We start from the raw sequence: 26,150 nt of genomic DNA, 5'->3' as shown, positions 1-26,150 counted from the left end.
AGTAGTAGAGTCATGCAGGAAATTATAACCCAGTGTTCATTAACGATCTCTTGATGATTAATCTAGCATTTTTGCATTTCAGTATTCATAATCTAAATTAAAGACCAAGTTTCTCTTCAGAATACAAGGATATTTCATCTCTTAATTTTTTTTTACTAGTGGTACTCTTACAAATAATGCTCATCCTTGGAACATTGATGGACTTGAGAATACTGATAAAAAGACTTAGTAACCTCTTTAAAAAAACCCCAAATCCAAAGTTGTCTTTTAAAAAACCAACAAACCAACAACTCCCCAGTTCCAAAAGCAAACTTGAGTTTGAAGAGATTGGCATTTCATGACAGCAACAACTTATGTGGTCTTTAAACCCCTTTTGGACAGCAGATAGTAACTGTTTTGTGTGAATTTCTTACACAGGTTGGGTGCTTTAATGATCACAATAGCTGGCTTGAAGTTACTGCGTTCATCATTCAGTAGCCCAACGTGCCAGTATGTCACTGTTATTTTCACAGTGCTCTTCTTTACTTTTGATTACAAAAGTTTTACTGAGACCATGCTGCTAGATCTCTTCTTCATGTCCATACTCTTCAGCAAGGTAACTTCAACTCTATTCCTAGGTGTTTCAGGTTATCCAAAAAGGAAAACTGATAGTCCTAGCTGATAGGTAATCTTGCAGATCCTCAGTCTTACTCGTACTGTAATTAATATGCTGCAAGGCAGCTAAGACTTCTCCTTGCCAAAGCATTTTTGTTTGCTTGAGAAACCATATGTAACTTTCTAAACATCTCCTGAGTTTCTGTTAGTAGAACAATGAAGCATATTATGTTACTTGCTTTTGTAATTACATCCCTTTCCTAAATCTGAAGGCTTCTGGTAGAACCAGTAAGAACTCTAGGTTGACCAGTAAATTCCTCAGGATGTTTGTGTACTGCAAAGCATATTGATTCTTGGCTAAATTGCTGAATTGTTCTTCTCTTTTTTCTTTTTTTTTTTTTCCTGTAGCTTTGGGAACTCTTTTATAAATTGAGATTTGTATATACCTACATTGCTCCATGGCAGATCACCTGGGGATCTGCCTTCCATGCTTTTGCCCAGCCCTTTGCTGTACCACGTATCCTTTGAAAATGCAGGCTTTCTCCTGAAGTTGTGTATTTATAACTTCTGAATAATGTGTTATAATGGATTATGTATTATTGGGTAAACCTACTGAAGGAACAGGCTTGTCTAGTGAGTATTTATGAAAAAACTGTGCACACTTGTTACAATGCTATGAATGATACAGTAGCAGATAAAGTAGGAATAGAATGCTGGCATGAAAGAATGCTGGCATGAAAGAAACATGGAGCAGAATCCATTCTGAAAATGGCACAGCTTTTCTTCTCACAGTCATTCCCTTTTATGAGAGTCACTAACTATGGTTTTAGTTCTCTACTTTTGCATTTTAAACTTCTGTAGACCTGTCGGAATGGACTGTTCAGTTAGTATTCTTGATAGAATTTTTGAATGGCTACCATGTCTAGTGCCAAATTCTCATCTATTTCAGTTTTTAAAAACAAAAACGATCTAATTGGTGGAGATACTGCAAAGGCACTTTGCTGCATAGAAATTTGTAGAGATCTTGTTTTGTTCTTAATTGGTGTTGCTGTCTATATCGGATAATATTCCAGGAGCTTAAAAAAACCCCGTAGTTGTTGCTTTGCTTTCCTTAATTCTCTTATCCTACAGATTCTGCCATGTTGTTTGTCCAAGCAGCTGTGTCAGCTTTCTTCTCTACTCCACTGAATCCTTTTCTGGGAAGTGCAATATTCATCACTTCATATGCCAGGCCTGTCAAATTCTGGGAAAGAGATTACAAGTAGGTGAAATCAGATCTTTAAAGTTTGTGACATTTGTTTTTAATCATGTAAATATGTCTAAATGTGTTGGTTTTGTGGCTTTGTTGGTTATTCTGCTATGTTTTTCCTCAGACAACACTAGTGTATAGTACTGAAAGTTTTCAATTAACTTATTTCTGAAATACTGCAGTAGCTGTTTTTTACACTAGGAATGTTTCAAGCTTCAGCTGCTTGAAATAATTTCTACTTAGAGGTATGCTATCCTGGTGATTTTTAAGCATAAAAACTATGTTATTGTGAAATGCAGTTTTAATCAGATAGTGGATTTATGTATAAAAAGGTTTGGAGGAGCAGTTCATAAGTGTATTTTACCTGTGTTCATTATTGCTTAGCTTACAGCAAACCTGGCTAAACTCAATATAAGAATCTTTTAAAGTAAATATTTTTTGATCAAGGTGGGATCAGTAGTAGAAGAATCTTCATTTCAGGTTATACCTCCTTTTGTTTTATTTCTCTGAAGTACTATAATGCTATCACAAGCAGAAAATACTTTTATATATGAGAAGAGCAAAAAATTTGCATATAAAATTATTTTAAAATAACTTTTTGAAACTATTTCCGTGGGAATATTCTTTAACAGTTTTTACATTAGTAGTTTCTTTCCTTAGATTTTCTTACAGTAATATATTTTGTATTAATTATGCTTTATTTTATTCTTTTCAGCACGAAGCGTGTGGATCATTCAAATACCAGACTGGCTTCGCAGCTTGATCGGAATCCAGGTAGCTTTCCTAGTCTGATTTTGGTGGTTGATTTGGAGTTTTTTTGGGGTCGGTTTTTCAGGGGGGTTTTTTTGGGAAGTGGGGGTGGGTTGGTAGGTTTCTTTTTTTTTTCTTGAGGGGTAGGTTTTCTTATAGTGGCACTTTCTTCAAATGTAAATGGTTTCTATGGGATCTTTATAGGATTCATGTTCAGTTTGCCCTCTGATCTTCTCCAACCCTGCCCAAACTTTCAGTTGGTCTATCTTCTGTTACCTTCTCTTCCATCATCTCTCTTGCTTTATTCTCTATACTCCCCCATGAGTTTTTTAATTTTACCCTTACCTTTGTGTTCCTGCTTTACTTTTTTATTTCTAATTGTAGTATGTGTTAAGCTGTTTTACTTTCTATTCTTGAGTAATTAAAAAAGTGCCAAGTATTATTTGAGGGTGTCTCAATGTCATGATGATGAGACCAGTACAAACAGTTATTACTGAGATACTTCTGTGCTCATTTGCTTTTGCTCTTTATTATCTTGAATGGGTTGATGGGAAATGCATGAGTGGAACTGAACTATTAACTTGGAAAATGGAGGAGTGACTAAGAAAAAATTTGGTTCAAAGTACAAATGTCACTTGGCATTCATTTGGAGTACTTTTCCCTTAAAAGAGGGGGAAGTGGGAATGGAGTATGACCTTGAAACAACATTGCTGTTCAAAAAATGCAGGGTTCAGTGTGAAGTGATAATTGGCATTCAAGCTTGATGTTTTTCTACAGATTCAGATAACCCAAATTGAATCTTCCTGCAGGTTCAGATGATAACAACCTGAATTCTATCTTCTATGAACATTTAACCCGTTCCCTTCAGCACAGCTTATGTGGAGACTTGTTGTTGGGTCGCTGGGGAAACTATAGTACTGGGGACTGCTTCATCCTAGCCTCTGACTACCTCAATGCACTAGTACACCTTATAGAGATAGGAAATGGCTTGGTCACCTTCCAGCTGAGGGGGCTTGAATTCAGAGGTGAGTGTCTTATACTTCCTTAACTGTCTGTACTAAAAAGTTGTCTTCTGCTTTAGAAACAAAAGTGATTTTCAGTTCCATCCTGTAAATTAATTTCTTTGAAAATGGGCTGCAGGGCTTCTTTATGCTCCTATCACTTGATGCAAAGTCTGTCTTTCCATTTTAGTACAACATGCCTGCCATAGTTACTTCTCAGAGAAACTCAAGTCAAATGTGATCCTAGAGTGCAAATTAAGCTATCCAAATCTTTTGTGTTCATTGGCAGATAGTTCACTTAGTGTTAAAAAATGTAATTGGAAGTGGGTTGAATTTTAAACTCTTAAACACAAGTTCACATTAAAGCAATCGTACAAAGCTTTCAATGCTTTGTTCTTTTCTCTATTTTCTCTCATAAGGAACTTACTGTCAGCAACGAGAAGTAGAGGCCATCACTGAAGGTGTAGAGGAAGATGAAGGTTTTTGTTGCTGTGAACCAGGCCACCTTCCTCACATGCTTTCCTTTAATGCTGCCTTTGGGCAGCGTTGGCTGGCTTGGGAAGTGCTTGTGACAAAGTATGTTCTGGAGGGTTACAGCATCACTGACAACAGTGCAGCTTCCATGCTTCAAGTCTTTGATCTCCGGAAAATTCTCACTACTTACTATGTGAAGGTATGATTCAGATCAGTATGACCCTCGGGGGAAAATAGGCTGGATTACACCTGGAAACTGCTTAATGTCTTGAACTTCTAATGTCTGTCATATGAGGATCATAGAATGTGATGATAATTAGAGATAAATGAACACCTTCTTTAAAGGGGAGGACAGGGTTTATTGTACTGATGGTGACTCAGATGGTGCATGAGTAGGACAACGACCCTGTAGTCTAGATCAGAGAGAGGATAATTCCTAGCTGAAACTGGAATAGAAACTTGAAAACTATAACCCAAATATAATAGCTGTGTTGTAAATGAAAAGTTAAATAGTCTGTTTCTCTTAGAGAAAGCCAGGCTCTTCGGTCTTTATAAGCTGTCCAAACCCATCTTTGAGTCTTAAAAAAGGAAGAAAGTCCTGGTCTGCAGTTTTAAGAGGACTCCAGACCTCAGATCCCTTCAGATAATCAGTGTACTAATTGAGATCTTTCATAAGCTACTCTCTTTCAGAGAGCTGAAAATTTTCAGGTTAAAATATTTCCAAGATACTTATTCTCATACACACACAAGTTGTTGTGTTCCCCAGCACAAGGGTCTTAAAATGTTTTGTGTTTTAGCACTATTTTATTTAGAGTTCTTTAGAAATTTAATATCTAATCCTTCATGTTAACTAGATAAAAATTTCTGTGTCTTCTGCAAAAATTGTAGTGACAGTCCTGTCCCATCCTCTTTTCCTTTCCTTATTTCATCAGTGTAGGCTTCAGAAATCTTGACAATCTTTGAAAAATACTCCTATATACCCCCTGTATTTTCTGTGCAAATATGTTGCACCTGTGAGCTAAATAAATACTACTGTGTGTCAGTTTTGTTCGTTGCCAGGAAAATAATGCAAATAATTTGAAACAATCAAGATTACTGACTGGGTTTTTTAATTGCAATGACTCATATTCTTAACTACGCCTGTTTCAGGGAATCATCTATTATGTCACGACATCCCCCAAGCTAGAGGAATGGTTAGCTAACGAGACAATGCAGGAAGGTCTGCGGTTGTGCACAGACCGCAATTATGTTGATGTAGACCCAACATTTAACCCCAATATTGATGAGGATTATGACCATCGTCTGGCAGGGATCTCAAGAGAGAGCTTCTGTATGATATATTTGAACTGGATAGAATATTGCTGCTCTCGAAGAGAAAAGGTAAGTATGGACATGTGAGGAAAGCCATTCACTATTCTAGGATGGTCTCATTTTTTCCCATTGGCTTGACTTAATGGCTGGTTCAATGCTGATTTTTAAAATTAATATGTATAATCCAAGTATTTTCATTGAAATGGTTTTGGTCTTCTACTTTTGAGAATTTAACAAATTCTGTAAGTAACTTATGGTGTAACCAGTTAATGAATTTTGTTTGCCAGCTCAGGTGAATCGGTTGAATCTTAGGCATTTATTTACATACAAAACAGTATGCTTACAGAATTGATGTTTTGTGCTTAGAAGTCAGTGTTCACAAATCAAGCCTAACTTAAACAAAAAAGTGCCAAAGCAAAACAAAACCCCATAAAACCCCAAATACCTGTTGCCAGTTTATAAGACTGACTGCTTCTTTCTCATTGATCATACTGTACCATTTTCCTTTGGACTGCTGGAGTTGTTGGCTTGTGAAAATTATCATCCAATATTCAACCTTTTCTTCTCTCCAAAATCTTTCCACCTTTTAAACAGAAGTATGGTTGTAGAGGAATGCCTTGACTTCTTACTGTTTACAAAATGACTGTGTGTGGTTTAGTCTACTTAGTGTTGCCTTTGAGAATAAGCAGAAATTAATTGAGATTAAAGGGACAGGAATACAATTGGAATTTAGGTGTTTAACGAAGGATCCAAGACTTAAGAGTTCAGTTTTGCTTTGGAGGTAAAAGATCAGTAAGAAGCCCATTTTCACAGGTGTAAGACTTAGTGTCCTGTGGTCAAATGACAAACAACAGCCAAAGGAAATTGTTTCCCTTCAAGTCATGAAAGATTTTGTGTATGTATTGAAAATGAGATTTAATCATTTACTTGAATGATGTCATTTTCTAGGGCATTATATACACTGTACAGCTACTACTGGCTTTGAACTGAGGGCAAGTTTTTCCAGACTAAAACTGTAGTCCAGGGAATTTTTTGGTTAAATCAGGATTAAATACTCCCAGTCAGAATCCACTGTATTCACTAAAAATATTTTTGTCTAAACCCCATAATTTTGCTAATCAGCAGTTTGCTTACAAGGTAACACAGTATCCATGAGGAATGTACCATACATCTGTTAAGCTTACAGTTTGTCTTCTTTCAAATAATAGTGTATGTGTGTTTGCCTTTACAAGTCTTACGTATTTGCAAAACTCTTGCTCAGAGTTGCAAACAGAATTGGTTTTTTAAGAGTAACTGGTGCAGTGGGTACCTGTGCACACTTGAGTTTGTGAACCATTACACGTTTGGGTCTTTTACTCCTTCTGGCAGAACTGTCTTTTTCAGTGGTGATTTCCTTCCTCCATTCACCTGACTTACTATTTTCTCTTTTGTTATTATAAGCCACTGGATTCAAGTAAAGACTCACCCCTAGTGACATTGTGTTATGGACTGTGTGTTCTGGGGCGGAGAGCATTGGGAACAGCTTCACATCATATGTCTAGGTAATAAAATACTGTTGTTGTAAGCTTCCCATCCTCAAAATCCCTCTGAGTTCCTAGATCAGGTGTTAGGATGAGTACCTTTTCATAAAAGAAATGGATCATTAATGTTGTCTTCCCTTAAACTGGACAGATATGCTGTGTAACTTGTCTTCATTACAACAGCCAATGAAACATAACCAAAGAAAAGCAAACAAGGGGAGAACTTGAATCTGAGCATCTTGTCTTATTGAACTAATGCAAGATGAGAATTCTGGTATGAGTAAGGACCAGTTATAACTGATGGGGGGAAAAAAGCCGAGAACGGATTAAGTTCTAAAAGTAAACTCCATTTCCTGCACCAAGTAGGTGCCCTATATGGAAATAAGGGGAAGAAGAGGGAAGTTTCTTAAATTGGAGAACTCATATCTTGGTGGATGTTAGATCAGACTGTTATGATAAGTTTCACAGTTTAGCTGGCTCTGTGGCAAGCAGCTGTGTTTTGTACAAATCTCCTTCACCTCAACTCTGTTGTGATATGGCAACCTCTTTCTTGCAGACTGACAGCTTCAGCTCTAGAAATCCAATGTAAAATATAGTTAAATGTTTCAGGAAATCACAAGGTGGTGGTTTAAAAAGAAAATAAAAAGCATAATCGGATGCAGATGCTGTTGGTCAGCTGGGTGCTGACTGTTCTACTTCACTTTTAGGGCAACTGTTGACTAATTCTTCTAAGTACCCACCAATTGCCTCCTGAAAGTCTTGCAAATATGCAGTTGCAAGAGTGATCAGTGCATATTTGATTTTTTACTCTTTAGTTAGTAATTGAAAACAATGCCTTTAAATATGAAAAGTTGACAAGATTTTTACTTTGTACTGAAGCATGCACAACTGAAGTTACATATCCTCCAATATGTTATATACCTTGAAAAGTTTTCTCTTTTAAAATCTTCAACGTGAAGTCAGGCAATCCTTATGGTGTTCCTGTTTATTTTAGTCCATGTAAACAGTCTGTTGTGTATGGCTTATTCATTACCTGTTCAGAGCATGTAGACATCTGATGTCCAGGTTTTGCTTACATGCACATCTTTACTCATGTGTTCTCTTCTCCCTGTCTTATTCTGTAGCTTATCTTTATGGAGAGGAATTGTGTGCCCTTCTGTACAGCTCAATATTTTCTGTTCTTTTCAGTGATGATAACTGTGGATATGTTTGTATTTCTGTTAATATCTGGGCTGTTTTCTTCATTATTTTTTCCCCTCAACAGTAATCTGGAATCCTTCTTGTATGGCCTGCATGCCCTGTTTAAGGGTGACTTCCGTATATCTTCGATTAGAGATGAATGGATCTTTGCTGACATGGAATTGCTGAGGAAAGTAGTGGTTCCTGGAATTCGGATGTCACTTAAGTTACATCAGGTAAGAGATTACACAGAAAGATGTGTCCAGTTCTTTTTATTTCTGTGCATTTGTTCTTTTAAAAATAAGTGGCTGGGAGAAAGAAAAAGAGGATGATAATAAAAGGCATGTGATAGAGATTGACAGCTGAAAATGAGGGAATATCATGTGTTGTCCTTTGATTTATTATATCTCTTGTGGAAGTTGATACAGAGGAAAAGGGAATGCTGTTTATGCTCAGAGCTTGAAAATTACATTAAATGTAGATCAGAGAACATGTCAAGCCTTGTTTCATACCTATCTAGAGGTATTTCCCTTATGAAAAACTTCTCTGATATTTTCCCTCTCTCTTCCCTCTCTACACATGTGTAATTGGCTTAAAAGGTTATCGTGTATTCAAAGCTGCACAGCCCTCTCCTCCAATGGGAGTTGTTTTTCTTGTTCTTTTTGCTTTGAAGTGTTGTAATCACAGATTTCAGGTGAGAATAAGAAGGCTGCTTTGCAATAAGCTGAAATTAGAGTTGGTCTTTATAGTGAAGTGAGGGTGAAGATGAACAATCTCAAATTCTGTCCAGCGAATGTGCACGGCAAGTACAGGAAAGTATGTACTTAGTGATAAGTACTCTGTAAGGAAGGAAAAGTATTGATACTCTAGAAAAATAGATTACTTAAAAATCATAGGCAAATCAAAGGCAAATCCTAATTGCACTTTTAAAATGATTATTAAAGGTTCTTTTTTTGCCTTCATCGCAGACTTTAGAAGTCCCCCAAAGCTAGCAGCGATTGAATCAACTCTTTCATGTAACATACACATTCTGCTAAATTCAGAGTTTATGTTAGGAGTACAGGTAGCAAAGCATAATAATTACAAAATCATTACTGAAACCAGCAGAAGTACCACTTCAACGGCTCTGGAGTGTTCTCAGAGGGTTACTGTGCAGATTGGGCTTGAATTCAGTCAGGGAATAAAAAGTGAGAAAAATAAAGATCACTCTAACAATTAAAAAAAAATTGTTTTTTTTCTGAACATTATTGTATTAATCTGTGAAAGGTTTTTATTCACTTGCAGTGCAGAAACATATCCAGGCTTCAGCTGGTGTTGGAAATTTGGCTATTAACCACAATCCTTTTTTAACCAGAAAGTAATGTGACCTAATACTGAATTGAACTTGTAGATGTTGTGTTTCTATTTGACTGCTAGTAATGTAAGTTGTCTTGATAGTACCTGATGCTGAAATAGTTTGTTATCAAGTATCCGTGTAAACTTTTTAATAGGAAATATTGTTTTCTTCCTGTTGCTCTCTTCATATAATGCAGTCTCGGTGAATAATCAGTGCTTTACTTCAGTGTGTTTTACAGTTGGAGGCTTATGAATAAGAAAACAAACTAAAACTAAAATGCTTCTGTAAGCAATATAAATAAATACAAATCTAGTGTAAAATTCACCTAGAAATTTACTGGAATCAGTGATAGGCAGGTGCTTCTGATCATTTTGGTTTTAAGTTAAAACAAGAAGTAAACAAGCGAACAGAACCAATCTGTTGGAAAAGAGGTTATCTTTAATGTTCTAAAGTAGATATTCAGTATTTTTGATGACTAACTTTGTGTAATGCACTGATCATTTCAAGAGTTGGAAATGTTTGGGATTTATATGTAGCTACATCTGAAACGCTAATCATATCTTATTGAACATGTATTCTTGGAAACAGGATCACTTCACTTCTCCAGATGAATATGATGATCCTTCTGTCCTTTATGAAGCTATAACAACCCACGAAGAAAATCTAGTTATAGCACATGAAGGAGACCCTGCTTGGCGGAGTGCAGTTCTTTCCAATTCTCCGTCCCTTCTTGCTCTGCGTCATGTGATGGATGATGGCACCAATGAATATAAAATCATTATGCTAAATAAGCGGTATCTCAGTTTCAGGGTCATTAAGGTAAGCTTTGTGCACGTTTCACAGTGGGACACTATGTTGTCGTGTGTTTTAATAACTGTACCAAACTGCTACTTGAACTGAAATCTTTATTGTTATTGCTAAGGCTGCTTCTTCTCATGCAGTGCAAGTACTGTATCAGGAAATCAGGTCCTTCTGACTTAAAATATCTTATTTCTCATCCCATTCTTAGATTTGCTTTATTGTCATTGTTGCAGCCTGTATCCCAAAGTTCAGCTTGTTAAAGAAGTGCATATGCACGCTTACCATTCTGCAGGGCAATATTGCATATGCTGATGAAGGCTCTCATTGCTTTACTTTCTGACACAGCCTCTCTCTACTTGGCTTTTGCAGGTGAATAAGGAGTGTGTGCGTGGCCTGTGGGCAGGACAACAGCAGGAGCTTGTCTTCCTGCGCAATCGTAATCCAGAGAGAGGAAGTATCCAAAACGCTAAACAAGCTCTGAGGAACATGATTAACTCCTCTTGTGACCAGCCAATTGGATACCCAATCTATGTCTCACCTCTGACTACTTCTTATTCAGATAGTCATGAACAGCTAAAGGACATTCTTGGGGGAGCCATCAGCTTAGGAAACATCAGAAACTTCGTAGTGTCTACATGGCACAGGTGAGCTGAGGAAATGAGTTCTCATTAGTATGTGTTCATGCTCTCATATTCTACTAACTAGTTCTGTACAACAGGCCCAACACAGCATAATTTATAAGAGTCAGTCCCATAAAAATAAACACACCTTGAGTTTTATTTTGGGCACATCAGTAGCATGTGGCAACTGCTTTGGTACAGGATTAATCTTCAATGCTGAGACCACAAACTATGTAAATAGAGCTCAGAGAAAAGAAGACAAAGTCTAGATGCAAGAATCATAACTTCAGTTCTAACATTAGGTCTGATAATGAAGAGACAATGCAACTTCTATACTGTTTTTTTCAGTACTATTGCTTTTGCAGTCTAAAATACTATCTTTATAGAATCAGGACTATTTGGTAGGGTTCCTGTCTGGCACATATTTAACATGAAAGTGCCAATATTAATGTTGTTAGGGTATGCTCATGCATAGTAACACAAGCTTTAGCTGTTCAAAATCTCGTGAGTACCTACAAATAACCCTGAATGTCAGAGCCAGAACAAATAACTGGAATGGTAATAATATAATCATTTCCCCACATGACCCCTGAGTAATTCAGTACCAACTGTTGCCATTCTGTGTTTTATGGGACATAGAACTTTCACTTGCATTTCTGGCCACTGTGACTGTGGCTCCAAAAGCAACAGTGGCAGCTAGGAGTGGCATTCAGAAACGTGCATCCCAGTTCTTACCACTCCCAGGAGCTAGTGCCATAGTCTGAACAGTCCTGTAGCTGTTCTGATAGTCATATTTAACTTAGACGTCTATGGCACATCAAAACAGAACATGCTGCTTCACCTCAGAATATGCCACATTCACTGTAGAGGTGTTTCTCTCCTGTCACCACCAGCTTGTCAGACTCAATAGAATAACAGGTGAAACTATGACACAGCAAGTATTTGGATCCAAGGTGTGTATATAGCTTCAGGATTCTGGATCCTGGGGCAAACAGAATTGGAAAGGACTGATCAGTGTGTTTGAGTGCAACAGAAAGAAAAGAAAACTGAAAAGTAGGAATTGAAGGGAGGAGGAAATGTGCTGTGTTTTTTGTGTCCATCTGAAGTTTTTTAGTGTAAACAATGTTAAAAAACTGTGCAGTTATGTATACTGGGAAATGTTGGCTAACCTACTGTCTGAATGTTCAAAATGTGCTTCAAACAGTTATGAGTGCATTTATGAAGGTAACGGAAAGCGAATACATTTTAAAAAAATCCAGCAAACATTCTTTTCCTGCTATTCTGAGTAGACTGAAGATTTTGCAATATAACAGTATGCATGACCAGTGTGTTAAGTAGCATAAATTTTACTAAACTGTTACAAAATAATGGGGATGTTCTACCAACACTTTAGGTTTAGAATTTTATCACTTTATTGTATTTTAGAGGTGGGATAATTTTTAAAAAGCTATCTTCTATGAGCATTTGACTTGTCATCCCTGTTATGGGATAGCTGTCATGAAGAAAATTGCAATCTCTTAGAAAGCAGCATTTATATTTGCAAAGCATATTCTGAAAAAATAAAGTTAGGTTTTATCTGATTTTGGGGAGTGCTGTGGATTGTGCTTAGTCAAGCTTTTTGCTTGTCATGAGGCATTTCATAGAATCCTGATATTAGGAGGCCTGACTTAATGTATCAATTGTATTATGTTTCCAGACTAAGGAAAGGCTGTGGAGCTGGCTGCAATAGTGGTGGAAACATTGAAGATTCAGATGCTGGAGGTGGAGCTTCTTGCACAAGTAATAATGCAACTATCAATGAGTCACAGAGCAGCATGTCACAAGGAGGAGGGAATGCAACTACAGGGCAGGGACCTGGAGCAGTACAGCATCCTCCTGTTGCAGCTCATCCCACAACTTTTCCTGCAGCTCATCCACCAACTCATCCCTCCACTCTGGGTAAACTTAAAACAAAGAAACAGCTTTATACAAGTTCAATCCTATAGCCAGAACTGACCTTTCAGCTCCTTGGCCTAAATTAAAAGAAAAAGCAAACAAAAGTGATGTGATTTTATATAGTGTTAAGAGCTGTTGGATTCATCTCAAACTACAATACTATTTTATGCAGTGCAAGGTTACCAAACAGATTTGAGCAAAAGGAGTATAGTTGTGCTGACAAAATAGGTTAAATAACTTTTTATAACATGTCTCTACACGTTGAATCTTTTCACTTCCGTTGTATTATCTGCGAATGCTAAACTTGTTTCATTTTTTGTGAATGTCTTGTATTACTTATTTATACAGTGAAATGAATTCTCTATTTCTGTAGTATTCTAGCTGAATCCTATCCAAGGGTCCATAGTGATCTGTAGTTAGGGAGGTGAAAACCAGTAAAACTGAGAAAGTTTTTCAAAGACTGCCTTTACTCACAAAGAAAATATGCATCTATGTAGTTGAATGAACATAGTTAGATCTATCTCTCTGTGAAGAGGTATTTGCAAATACTTATTACAGGAAAAGTAGTGACACCAGTGCTCATGAACTGCAATTTGTTTTTAACTTTAGATGTATTAAATTCTTCTGAACTTGTTTTAAAACAGCTTTTGTTCTAACAAATTTTCTGACCCAAAATTTGAATGTGTAGTCAAGCATATTAAGAAAGAATATTCAGTATTTTGAAACACGAACATCTGTACCTGCCTTGTTGCCTTAAGTTTGGGAAACTTAAGTGTTAATATTAAGGAAGAAATTGCAGAAAGAGCAAGACTGAAGCATTTTTCAAGCTACTTGTCTGGCAGGGATTGTGAATTGAACAGAATATGAAATTCCGAGATGAGTAGAATGTATTCAGATGTTCTGCTGTGTGAAATGCAATGGAGATCTGCGATACAGCTGTTGCAGATGATGTTGATTAGACCAATCAGTTTTATATGTCTGTGTTCTAAAATGTTTGTGTGTCAGCAATCTAATGTGTGTGGGAGGCTTTATCAAACTTCTCTGATTCTGTATCTTTTACTTTTAGGCACCAGTCACAGCTCTCACTCTGTGCAGTCCAGCCTTGTCAGACATTCCCCTGCCCGTGCCTCAGTAGCTAGCCATTCATCTTATTGCTACGGCAGTCGTCATTCATCTCTTCGCACATCCACAACAGGCTTTGTGCCTTGTCGGCGCTCTTCCACCAGTCAGATATCCCTTCGTAACCTCCCATCATCCATCCAGTCCCGCCTATCTATGGTGAACCAAATGGAACCTACTGGCCAGACTGGGGTCAGCGTGCAGCATGGACTGCCCTCTTCTAGCAGCTCCAGCCAAAGCATCCCAGCCTGTAAACAGCATGCCCTTGTGGGCTTTCTAGGGACAGAAGGAGGGAGTAATGCAGCTGAAACTCAGTCAGGTGGCAATGCAAGCCCTGCAAATCAAATGCAAGCCAAAAAGGATGACGTTATTTACAGAATCCAGGTGAATAGTCTAGAAGAACAAGTTAACCTATGTTTCCACATGCTTTTGCTAGTTGTTACTTTGTATGTTGTTGAAATAATTACTTTTAAATACATACACATTCAGGAATGTCTGGGTATACAGTTTCTGTGTGGTTATGTTTGGAGAACTAATGTAAGAAAAAAGTTTTCTGGACAAGAAGCCTTCCTGCATGCTCCTGGTTTACATTATTTATGTTTTGCTGTAGTACAGCATTGAGAACATTAGCGGAACTCAGTTCCACTGCATAGTTAGCCTTTATACATTGCAGCACGTAAAGCTAAACAGCTTCATTTGCAGGGTACAAAGCAACTAGTTTTTTTCTTTGAAACCAAGTAGATTTTCCACAAAAGTTACTGTAAATATACTTGTTTTCACTTTCACGTGTATTTATTCCTTGGTTATTGCTATGTCAGGGTTTAATGAGCAGCAAACAGTACACTATTGACTAAGTTAATCCTGGCAGCCTTACTTGTTTTGAAAATCCAGAAATCTGTATTCTTGCTTTCCTAGCTTTTATCAGCCCCACATACATGTCTTTGGCATTATATTAGCGGAAAACATCAAGAAGTGTATTTAATAGACTAGATCATAATAAACATGATTGCTGATGTCACCTCAGTTTAGAGTAATCCTTAGTAAACTGCATCATAGTGGGCAAAGTTAACTAAGTAAATTTTCAGGTCTGTCCTTAGTAGCTTTTGTTTGCAGGCAAGGACCCTTTTATGAAGCTGCTTACTTTCCCTGTGTGAGAAGGATAAAGGCAAAGTGGACATGTGCCCTTGGATAGTGGACATTATGAAGTTTTCTCTGTCCTTAAATAAGAAGTAGTTTTCAGGAGTTTTCTCCTGCTTCCCCTGTGGAAAGACCAGTTTACTTCAAAACACAGAGCGGGTCTCATCTCACCCTGCTAGTAGATAAATACTTTTCTGCCTAGCAATAAATTCTTTAAGACCATGTTACTTATTATGTTCTGTAAGAAGTAATGAGCCGATTTTAACAGCTCATCATCACTTAACTCTTCCCTGCTACTACGCTGTGTGCTGCCAATGCTTACGTTGTGCTAGCTCCCCAGACCCTGCTGTGAGCCAGTATAACTGAAAGAAGTGGGAAAGGGAACCAGAGCTGTTGCTTTAGTGAACTGACATATTGTCAACTGTGTCTGAAACCACAGCCTAATTTCCAAATTCAGTGCTGCACAGGCTGTTTCCTAGCCTGGAGCTTGTTTCCAACACTGAAATGGGTCAGGAATCAATTTCAGTGGGTTAAAGCCAGTTATATGGGAGTATGCAAAAGGTTACAATTTATCTGTTTCTTTTAAATTTTGGCTGAACTAACAGTCAAAACTCAATTCCTACTTATAGTTAATGGATCCCAGTCAAGTACTGGAAGGGATCAACGTGTCAAAAAGGAAAGAGCTGCAGTGGCCAGATGAGGTGATACGGCTAAAAGCTGGAAGAAACAGCTGGAAAGACTGGAGTCCTCAGGAAGGCATGGAAGGCCATGTAAGTTTTGCTCAGAAGTTGCCAAGCTAAACTTAAGGCAGTGTCTTGGTTCTGTGGCAGTCTGCCTAGATGTCAAGGCCAAAGATAGATGTACTAGTAAGTTAGATCAGCAGCTGTCCTCAACGTCACTGTTGCTGTCCTAATTTGAAGCAGAGAGATAGTTCTGCAACTTTATGCAAAAGATGCAGGACGGTGTTTCAAATGTCAACCATCTCTCCTTCCTGCCTGCTTCCGCCTCTTGTCATGAACTCTCAGGCATTTCACTCATTCATCCAATTTTCATTTTCATTTTCTTTAAATCCCTGAGCAAATACAGAAGGTTAGTTTACCAACAGCTCCTAAATCGAATGATTAACAGTATTTGGTTTTAAATTATTCTGATCAAAAAAAGAGCCAAATAACATTGTCTTTAGATGTCTCTTTATTAGATGTCTCTTTATTAAATATCGTGTTTTCTTCCCTTTAAGAAGGAAATCTGTTCTAAAACTTGTGCAAGCCTATGACTTGAAATTTTGTCTCTTTTCCGTAGGGGTGTTCCATCTACATTTTATAAAAATTTACTGCATTAGTTAGAAAACTTATCTCCCAATTTAGACTCTTTTTATGAGGAAAAAACGCAGATCTATCTTTGAAGCTTTTTGATTTTTACTGAGGTGTACACTTTTTTTTTTTAGCCTTTGTATCTATAAAGTTGCTCCAGTGACTCTTCTTTCTGTGATAAATAGTAAAAGTCACTGACATTGTGTTTGCATTGGTTCATCAATACAACTGTATTTTCATTTGGAATATGGCAGTTTTGGCAGTTTAGAAGGAATGTCTTTAACTGTTTACCTCAATTGGAGGCATTACTTATAAATTGGATTCAGGGGATGGATTTTGCCATCTGAAAGTCCACATCACTGTGGATGTATGTGCAAACTTCAGGTAAGAAATGGCAATATGCCGGTAACACAGTGTATGCTGGATTTACCTTGCTGGTACATGTTTGTGAAGGAAGGGCCCTGAAAATACAATTATTCACGGAAGGAATTTATCAGAGTTAAAAGTCCACTCTTAAGATAGTAGAGTTGCCTTGTAGTTAACTCCTGGGAGTAGAATGCTGTTGTAAACATTCACTGTTAATGTTTGGTTTAGACATACTATTGCAAATCAAGAATGTCATAAAGATACTGAATGTAGAGGGTTATATTGAAACATGTCCTGTTGTCTAGTATCATGGGACAATTTTTTTCAGGAGTTTGAATGTATTTTGTGAACTGCAGCACACTGACATGTGCAGTGATTGATGTTACAGAAAGATTAAAACAAGAGGATTTAAAGGTCAGAGTAAGCTGCTGTTCTGAATGCTTCTCATCTATTTTTGGTGCAGCATACTGGCAGGTTTTTTTAGAAGAGCATCTTTTAACCTAAGAGGAAACGGGAAAGCACCAGATTATCCAGTGTGTGATTAGGAGAAGAGGATTTAACTTGATGACATGGTTTCCACTGCCTGTGGTTAAAATACTAGTATCAGTACACTCCTTAGCTTATAGGATAGCATTCCCTTTCTGATCTTTGAGCTGTGGTCCTTACTGCAAATAGGCAGAAATGATTCTTACTTGCTGAGATGCTGCTCATCAAGCAGTTTACCTGATGAAGCCTTATGTCAGTGCTCTCAGTACGAACTTCTGCACTCAGTTAAAAACTTTGCTGCAGAGTAGAAAAAAGGATTTTTCCTAACTTTGCTTTTCATTTTGCTAAGTATGCAGTACAGTGTATATATATATAAGGCAGAAAGACATGATAAAGTTTCTTCAAGGAAATTAAATTTAGCAGTCCTTTTTGTAATGTAGCTGCTTTTTCCACATTTTGAGATAAAGGTATACTCAGCATTATCTTTCTATGATACATGACACTGGCATGTAGAAGAACCTTTTTCCTCTCAAGGGATTCTTATCACCTCTTGTCTATCTAGTGACATTATTTTGCATGTTATCAATCATTTATGGGTACCAAATAAATGCCAGTCATGATAGAAGAGATGGTAAAACTGAGTGTGGAGGTATGGTTGTGGTGAGTTTTAATCTGTGTACAACTTTTGCATGTAAACAGTTTTCAAGGAGCCATGATATTGATGCCTTTGGAATCAGCCCTTAGCTATCTCAAAAGACACCAGTTGGACAACAAGGATGTAGTACCTGGGACTTCATTGGGCAATGTTTTATGTGTCTGGGGATAGAATATTCCTGGCCTCATTCCATACTGCTGTGTAGGAAGTTTATAGGGACACACTTCGAAGTCAGACTTTAACAGACCACTTAAATATGCTGTTGCATCAAAGGGAACTAAACATGCCATGCTTCCCTGGCTGAAATGCTCTCCCTGTGAATGCAGCATAGATCTCATGCAGTGGACAAAGCTGAATCTCCTTCACCCAGTGTTCAAGAAATAGTCAGCTGTCTGCTGGGTTTAATGAAGATGAAGTGGATCTCTTGGATTTGATCTTGGAAGATACAGATCACTCGTGGTTTTCTGTCCTTTTTTCCCCACCTGTGTCTTTCAAACTCTTGAAAACTGTATTGTCTTGGATTTTGTAAAAATTAATTTTATTTGCTTTTTAACTTACCTTGTCTTGAATGAAGGGTTCTTTTCTCACAGCTGGCAAATTTGAGGTAATTCTGTTTCTGTGGAGCTGGCAATATTTAAAACCGTGTTACTGGAGCATTCTTATGGTTTCTTTGAGGCACCTAGAAGTTAAGGGTATATTTTTATGGAGGCAGCTGAGCAGAGACGTGCAAGGTCATACAAGGGCCTGTATGGAAATGGTCAATATCAGGCAGTATCCTTGGGAGCAGCAGATTGAAGTACCTGAATTCTGTAGATCCAAGGGAGTCTGGGAGAGTAGTTTGTAGCTCTATTTCTGAAATCCTTCCTCATTGTAATACTTCTAATTTTAAATTATCTTTGAATGACTTAATTCAGAAGATCAACCTTGCATTCACAATGAGTAGGGAAAAAATTAGGGCAAAGGCTTTGACTCAGAGGAGACTGTAATTTACACCTAACTCCTGATAAACTGAAGTTCTGTGCCATTATGTGCTGCACAACACCGAAGTATTTTAAGACTTACAACTAGAGCATCAAAATATCCCACATCTGTACACATGTAACAGTTTTTCAGTTGTTACTCACTTTGCATGAACTATTTGGTTCTGCTTTGGGTCAAGTTTTTTGTCCCTGCTGAAATCTAAATCAAAGACTGGCTGTTCTCAGGTAAGCAAGCTGTTCTCACAGTTGGCCTCATTGTTCTTAGAGGTCTTTTCCAACCTAAACGATTCTGTGATTTTAAGATGCAGATCTTCAGCAAGACTTAAACAAGTAGCTTGTCTGTGGATATGCTGTCGCTGAAAAATGAACAATTAAGTCAGTATAGCAGTTATATTTTTGCTCCTTTTGCCCTGTAAGAGTCTGGAATTATCAACCACAACTTTGATAAGGCAGCTCTCCATATGGAGCTTACATTATGCTTTTTTTTCCCCCAGGTGATTCACCGCTGGGTGCCTTGCAGCAGAGATCCAAGTAGTCGGTCACATATAGATAAAACCATCCTGCTGGTTCAAATTGAAGATAAATATGTTGCTGTTGTTGAAACTGGAGTCCTTGAACTTGGGGCTGAAGTGTAAAGCTCTTTGAGACTGAAACTTCCCCTTCTCCAACGGTTCAGAAGAGAGAAGGGTCCAGAAGAAGCAGCTCCTGGGACATGAAACTTTGGTCTGGTTGTAGGAAAGGACTTGAAACACAGATTTGTCTAAGTCCCTTTCCCCAAATAAACAAGTGTAAGAAATTTTTTTAAGTTGTTAGCTGCTGAAGAAACACTTGCATGAAGGATAGATTTGTTGAGACATATCTTCTTGTTTATAAATTTTGTTATGCATTGCGTAATGCTTTAAATCAACAAACTTTTCAGTTCTAAGATCAGAGCACCTCATATTTTTCTAATTGTTTTGCCAAAAATTGCCATGTCTTGTCACAGAGTGCGTGGAATTCATCCACCTTATTTTAAAGAAATTGACTACAAACCTTCAGTTTGGTGAAACAGTGTAAGGGTTTCAGGTGTGGCAAGAAGAGACTGAACAGATGTATAGATTCTTATTCCTTATGAGCTAAACATTAATGAGAACTGCACTAATTTTTTTACAGCAATGCACTAAAAACAACCCTGAGATTGCTGAGAACATTTATTTATATATATAAATATAAGTATATAAAATACCATTATTTAAATTGCCTTTGGGATTAATCCCCTCCCTCTCCATATACATGTTGATGGTAAGGGCTGTGCCATGGGTTTGGTTCTATGTTCTGTATTTCGTACAAGTGCATTTGCTGCATCCTCTTCACAATAAATGGTAAAATAACAAATACATAGAAAAGCACCTGAGTATCCCTGTACTACATCAGACTTTATTGTGGTGGCAGTGGTACCTCAAACCTGTACAACACGTCTAGCTTTAAAGTGGGCCCCAGTATATGACCTTTCATCTGTCCTCCCTTCACTACCATAGCTGCTTGGCTTCTTTACACCCCGAGCTGGCTGTGTTGTTTCATTGGCTTTTCTCTGGCAGACACGGTTGTTATAGTTTTTTAGGGGGAGGTGCAGGTCCATGATTTCTTCATGGATGCTTGAAGGTTTTTTTGATTCTATCCAGTTTAAAAAGAAAAAATGGCAACAACAACCTCCCCCCCAACAATAACAAAAAAAAGAATGCAAGAAAACTTGACTTCTGTTTTTAAAGATCTTTTGTAGAAGGCACAGCCCTAAACTTGTATCACTTTTACCACCTTGCCTTTTCTTTCCCTTTAGTCTTCATTCTTTTCTATGACTTGAATTTTATTTTCTGTGATTATATATTCTATGTAAGTGTAATTTGAGTATTTATAACTGTGAAGTTGAATTATTCATGTGTTACATATCCTAGGTTTTATTGTATTTTTTTAAAAGTGTGTATTCAGGGAAACAAGTAACTCAGAACTATCATGGGAGTGTGAGAGGGAAACTGGTTTGTTCTTGACTTGCAATTCCTATGATTCGCTTTTCTTAATCCGTAAGAAAAAAATGTACCTGTTATGATTTGTTTCCTGTTTCTGACCTGTAATTATATAGGACTCTGTGGAGAAACTGCATACAGTCCTAGCTTTTGGGAGCAGCCATCTCCTTCCCAGTCACCTCCACTTCTTTATATGTATTGTAAGCAGAAGAGACTTCTGATATACCACAGAGGTTATAGTAATTATTTCTCTGACATCAGAGAAACATTGTCCATTATGTACCTAATGTAAGAGTGAAATTATATGGGAAAAGAAAAAGAAAAAAAAAAAAAGGAAGGAACAGCTACCTAGGAAACATTAGTATTCCAACTCAAGTCACTGTATGCCATCTAGCCGTGAAAGGGTAAGTGTGTGCCTGGTAGCTACTCAATTCTAGATACTGTTCCCAGTGAATGATACTGGGACCTTGCTTGCATCATATACTATGCAAACTTGTCCTCGAAATACTGTGCATCTTACAGTTGCATATTACTATTCAGTTTATTCCTGTGCAGTCCCATTCAGTCATGGTATAAATGCACAGTTCTGGATCTGCCACAGTTAAAACTATATTGGACAACAAAATCATTTATCATATGTACACATTATAGTGTAGTTGAATTCATCTCCTGCATATCTGAAATGTACAGTAGATGAACCTTCTTTAGCGGTCTGGTACTGCTGTCATCAGGAATGAAGAAAATGTGTAAGTTTTGAATTGAAAGTGTTTTAGATAAGGTTTTATTCTATGTCCTTCCCTTCAGGTAAATACCCCTTTAATTAACCCTTCAGGTTTCCTCTATCACTAAGAGTATTCCTTCATTTTAGAAAGAGAAGTTTGTTTGAAAATAAGCCCCCATTTGATATTAGTTGCATGGTTGTTGCTTTTTTTTTTCTTGTACTGAAGCCTTGAGGTAAACAAATGACTGAAAAACAAAATACATAGTTGGGTTGGTTTTTTTTAAACTTGACTGAAGCAACTTTCAGTATGTTAACCCTGGCTCTGAACAATCACTCCTTCAGGGCAAGATAAGGACAATGTCCATTGCTGATAATAGACATGATAGGAATTAATGGCTTGTTGACGCAGAAATTTTAGAGCATATGTAACTGCCTGGAATTAGATCAGCAAACAGCAGATGGGGAAAGAGAGAGGCTTTTTTTTAAGGGGCAAAGAGAATTGATGGATATTTCTGGGGTTTTTTTAAATCATAAGGCTTTTGGTGTGTTGCCTTCAGGAGATAGATTTTAATGTGGCCAGCAAACAGGTTAATACCTTCATTCAGATACTCAGCAAACATCTGTTGTGAAGCCATTCTCATAATCTTCATATTTATTCCAGATGTGCTCAACAGAAGCCACCTAGTTGAAATTTCACTCTTCCATAAGGCTTTGGAAAATCAACTTTTTAAAATTTTTCCTGAACTCTTTAAGATTCATCTGTGATTGTATGTTGGTTTGTGTCTTTGGTTTCCAGTGTGCAAGTGACAAAAACATGTTTGTTTTCTTCTGATTCCCCACAAGACAGATCTGTCTGTGCAAACCTCTTTTTTAGATGGAGATACTTTTATCTTTTGCTTTCTTTTCTTGGCTTTTGTATGGATGTGTAATATTTTTCTTCTCTTTTGAGGATAGAAAAGATGGGTATTCTCAAGTTAGTCCTGTCAGTCCAGATTGAGTTTACCATAGAGTAGTATTTTATAGATCTTTCTTCCATGCAAACCCATTATAGATTAATATTTTACTTTGTCCACTTGCATTATGATATCTTCTTGCCATAAGAACATTCCAGTGAAGTCCCACTGTTGTAGCTTTCAGGTAGATCCCAGTCTATTTTCTTTTTCTCAGATTGCTTTAAAGGTGGTATCTATTTGTACATATGTTAGGACTTCTGTAAAACACTCAGTTACAGAAAAATTACTGAAAACCCCACTACTTAGATTATGTTCATTAGTAAAAACGGCTATTAGTTGATTTTTTTTTAAAGCCTCCTCCCATTTAACTCCCCTGTGAAATCTTTTAAAATGTTCTGATTAAAACAAAATCCTCAAACTGTATATGTGACACCACTGATGACACCTAAGTTTCTGTGCCACTTGCACTGTATGATACTAGTGATGGATTCTGGGAATCTCTCTTACGGTTCAGCATATGTGAAATGGTTTCAGAGTTGTGGGAAGATGATGGTTGTTTTCTGAGATAATTCCATGTAGGCTGAATGGTGCTACAGCTGCTTTGCCTGGGACATCTGGCATGTCTGCGTGGTGATCCGAGTTTTCCAGTCAGGTGTGCAGTTATCATGAGGCATTCCTCATCTCATATTCACAATGCCTTGGGGTCTGAAGAACTCTTTGAGAAGCCTGGATAACTGGTGAGGTGACAGATGAGGACTTGTGGCACAGGTCAATGCCTTTGGTGCTTTGGCAAGCAGCCATAAAGCTTTCTCTGGTCTTAGGCAAGGGGGGAGAAAAGATACCTTGCAGTTGGATTCAGCTTTCTCTGTAATGCACACACCACCATACAACCTAGAACTATAGATACAAAAACACTGCTTTAAAGATCTTTTTCATTTTTAGAACTCTCTGTTCACAAAATGGAGCTGGGTAGATTGCATTTCATGCCATTAACAATATTATTCGACTTATATTGGATTGGGGTTGTACCACCACAGGTTTTATGTACTTGATTTTATTAAGGAATTTTATACCTATTATATAGGCATCTATTCTGTTCTTGTCTGGCTTGCTATTTGATAATCTCATGCAGTACATTCAGTGAGGCTGGACTCTTTCAAAAATTATACTGGTAATTCCTGGTGCCTTAGTAAAAAAGTGGGTACATAACACCTTGGTGGAAAGTAACGCATGTGACTTTTTACCCCAGCATGATATGCGTATTTCTAAAAAGGTGATTAAGATGGCTGCCCCAAAAGATTTTGGGAATATACCTACATCACTTGGTCACGAACATCTGAATATGAGCAATTTTTATGATTTCTGGTATGTACAGTTTGAATAGATAATCCTGGTACACTTAGGCCACAACTTTGAAAGATGGCAATCAAATAGCTGGACATGTAACTTCTTACAGACGCCCCCAAAAGCTTGACAGTAGCTGCTGGTTAGGAAATTGAAAGGGGAGTTGAGCATAAATGAGAGGATGGCTTTGGTTTTTAATGGACAATGAAAATATATATTGCCTCTACCAGCAAATGGTTACATTGCCAGGGATAGGGATATGTGTTCCTGCGTGTCTGTGAGTGTGTATGTGTCTGCGTGTGTTATTGGAAACAGCCTGTAAATATTGTAGCTGTTTAAAATGGAAAAGGCAGAGAGTTTTTTGCAACATGTTGCAGCAAAAGGACAGTATTGACAGTGGAGAAACACTGAGAAATAAAAAAACCTTTTTTCACTTGTTGTCATTTATTGCACTATTACATTCTCTTAAGATATCATTCTCACAAATTTCCTGTAAGGACTATTTTAAGTTTATTCAAATCACCCTTTAATGAAGGATTCTCTTGTTTAAAAGTTACCTCTTACGTAGATGTAGTAGTAGAAAGGATAATCTCAGCTATTCCTATTTTATTGCTAGCATCATCACTGTTTTCATGCTTTTACATAAAGGAGTGCCACATGCCTTCTCTTCTGCAGTTAGAATGGTTTGTCTTTGAAGCATTTTCTCTCTATCATTCATTTCCCTTTTCTTGAATGTTTTTCAAAGCCCAGAACACTACTGTACTGTCTATGCTCAGTAATTTTTCATTTATCATACTTTCCAGGGAAATATTTTACCTAGTGTGGTTTAATCAGTGATTTCTAACTTTCTGCTGCCCTTGATCTGATAGCTGAGTGCAGCATTGGGTAAAGTCCTGATGGACACTGTGCTTACATGAAGCACCTGTTGATACGGTGAAACTAATTTAAAAACATTCAGCTGCTCTCTGTCCATTCTTTCAGATTTCTTCACACTAGTACAGAGAATTACATCATCATCTTGTCCCTCTGAGTTTGAAAAACTAACTTCTAACAAAAATGGTCGTCGGACAGCTCTATGTCTTTCAAACTAAAAATTGGATGTTTCTCCTTTTTTTAACTCTGAACAAGCATCTGCAACTTGCACTAGACAAGGTGACTTTAACCTTAGCTGCTTCAGGCTTCAAGTTATGAATGAGAGAGGAACGTACAAATATAGCAAGTGTTTCTTGGAGGAAAACAAGTACTCTTTTATGTAAGCAAGTGAGTCTCATTGAACAGATCAAAAGTTCTGTAACTGATGTGCTTTCAGCTGCCACTATCAAAAAAAGGATGAGCAGCACTTCCAGTAGTGATTTAGGGGTGGCAAAGGAGAAGATGGATTTATGCTGTAGTCCATTGTTTCTTGCTGTCAGTGTTAGCTGAAGAACTGCAACTGGTAAAAATTGCAGCTGAAGCCCCAGTTAGTGTTTGGAATCTGTTTTCCAGTTGAGTTTTGCCTGAGAGAAATCCAGTTCACAAACTCCAAGACTCTCTATCCCTGTGAGCTGATGTCTGGGAACTGGGCGCAGGGCCTTTGCTTCAACAGTATACACCTGGTTGGTGTCAATGTGATGCCTATCACCTGGCTTCCTTGTACTGCCAAAGATGATCCTGTATCATATTCTTTACTGGTCTTCCTCTGAAAAATAGTTCTTGTGTAGAAAGATAATTCTTGAGTTCCAGCAGCACCTTGGCATGCTCACTTTCTAGATGTCCTTGGTTAGATAAGCTTACGTGAGTTTTCCTTTGGTCATCAGAAGGTGGTTTAGGTTTCTTTCTGAGCTCCCGAGGCAGAACACCGCCCGACGTGCCAGTTGGAGTTAGTCGTTGAGCTGCTCCTGCGAGAGGCGGCTCTGACGCTCCCTGAGGCTTCGCCCCCGACGGCTGCGGGTGTGGGGCGGCGGGGCCGCGCTCGGGGCTCGGGGGGCCCGCGGCCGGCAGAGGCCGCCAGAGCCCGCCCAGGGCCGGCCCGTGTGGGGGGCGCGGGCCCGGGGCCGCTTCTGAGGGCCCGGCGGGAGCGGGGAAGGGGGGATCGATCTTAAGGGGAGCGGGGGCTCGGGGCGCTTCCAGCCCCCCGCCGGAGGGCCCCGTGAGCACAGTGCCTGTGCGTGCGGCGAGCGGGTGCTTGAGCCCCGCCTGCCTTCCCCCTCGCTGCTCTGCTCCGCTCCGGGGTTGCCTTGGGGTTTGTGATTGATAAAGAGGCTATAATTTCGGTTGCAAGGTAAATCAAAACAAGTTTATTAAAGCTAACAAGCAAAAGCGGCTAGCCG

The 26,150-nt window shown here is 38.1% G+C and overlaps 1 protein-coding gene across 8 annotated transcripts in view; it reads left to right on the top strand.

Annotated features, from left to right (window-relative positions):
- Positions 1-24,274, top strand: part of PCNX1 (pecanex homolog 1 (Drosophila)) — an 88,245-nt gene extending 63,971 nt beyond the window's left edge. For all 8 annotated transcript variants that reach the window (XM_017830667.1, XM_017830668.1, XM_017830666.1 and 5 more), the window contains 15 exons: positions 418-595; positions 1,003-1,111; positions 1,726-1,855; positions 2,559-2,617; positions 3,403-3,618; positions 4,014-4,267; positions 5,218-5,448; positions 6,820-6,920; positions 8,164-8,314; positions 10,003-10,233; positions 10,585-10,859; positions 12,532-12,773; positions 13,837-14,273; positions 15,656-15,796; positions 19,318-24,274. In XM_017830667.1, coding sequence (XP_017686156.1) covers positions 418-595; positions 1,003-1,111; positions 1,726-1,855; positions 2,559-2,617; positions 3,403-3,618; positions 4,014-4,267; positions 5,218-5,448; positions 6,820-6,920; positions 8,164-8,314; positions 10,003-10,233; positions 10,585-10,859; positions 12,532-12,773; positions 13,837-14,273; positions 15,656-15,796; positions 19,318-19,458 — 2,896 coding nt within the window. In that variant the 3' untranslated portion in view covers positions 19,459-24,274. The remainder of the gene's footprint in view (positions 1-417; positions 596-1,002; positions 1,112-1,725; positions 1,856-2,558; positions 2,618-3,402; positions 3,619-4,013; positions 4,268-5,217; positions 5,449-6,819; positions 6,921-8,163; positions 8,315-10,002; positions 10,234-10,584; positions 10,860-12,531; positions 12,774-13,836; positions 14,274-15,655; positions 15,797-19,317) is intronic.
- Positions 24,275-26,150: the final 1,876 nt, after the last annotated feature.

The sequence above is a fragment of the Lepidothrix coronata genome, unplaced genomic scaffold (genome assembly GCF_001604755.1).
Source record: "Lepidothrix coronata isolate B3197 unplaced genomic scaffold, Lepidothrix_coronata-1.0 Scaffold182, whole genome shotgun sequence".
NCBI lineage: Eukaryota > Metazoa > Chordata > Aves > Passeriformes > Pipridae > Lepidothrix > Lepidothrix coronata.
This window is presented reverse-complemented; position numbering and strand designations above follow the sequence as displayed.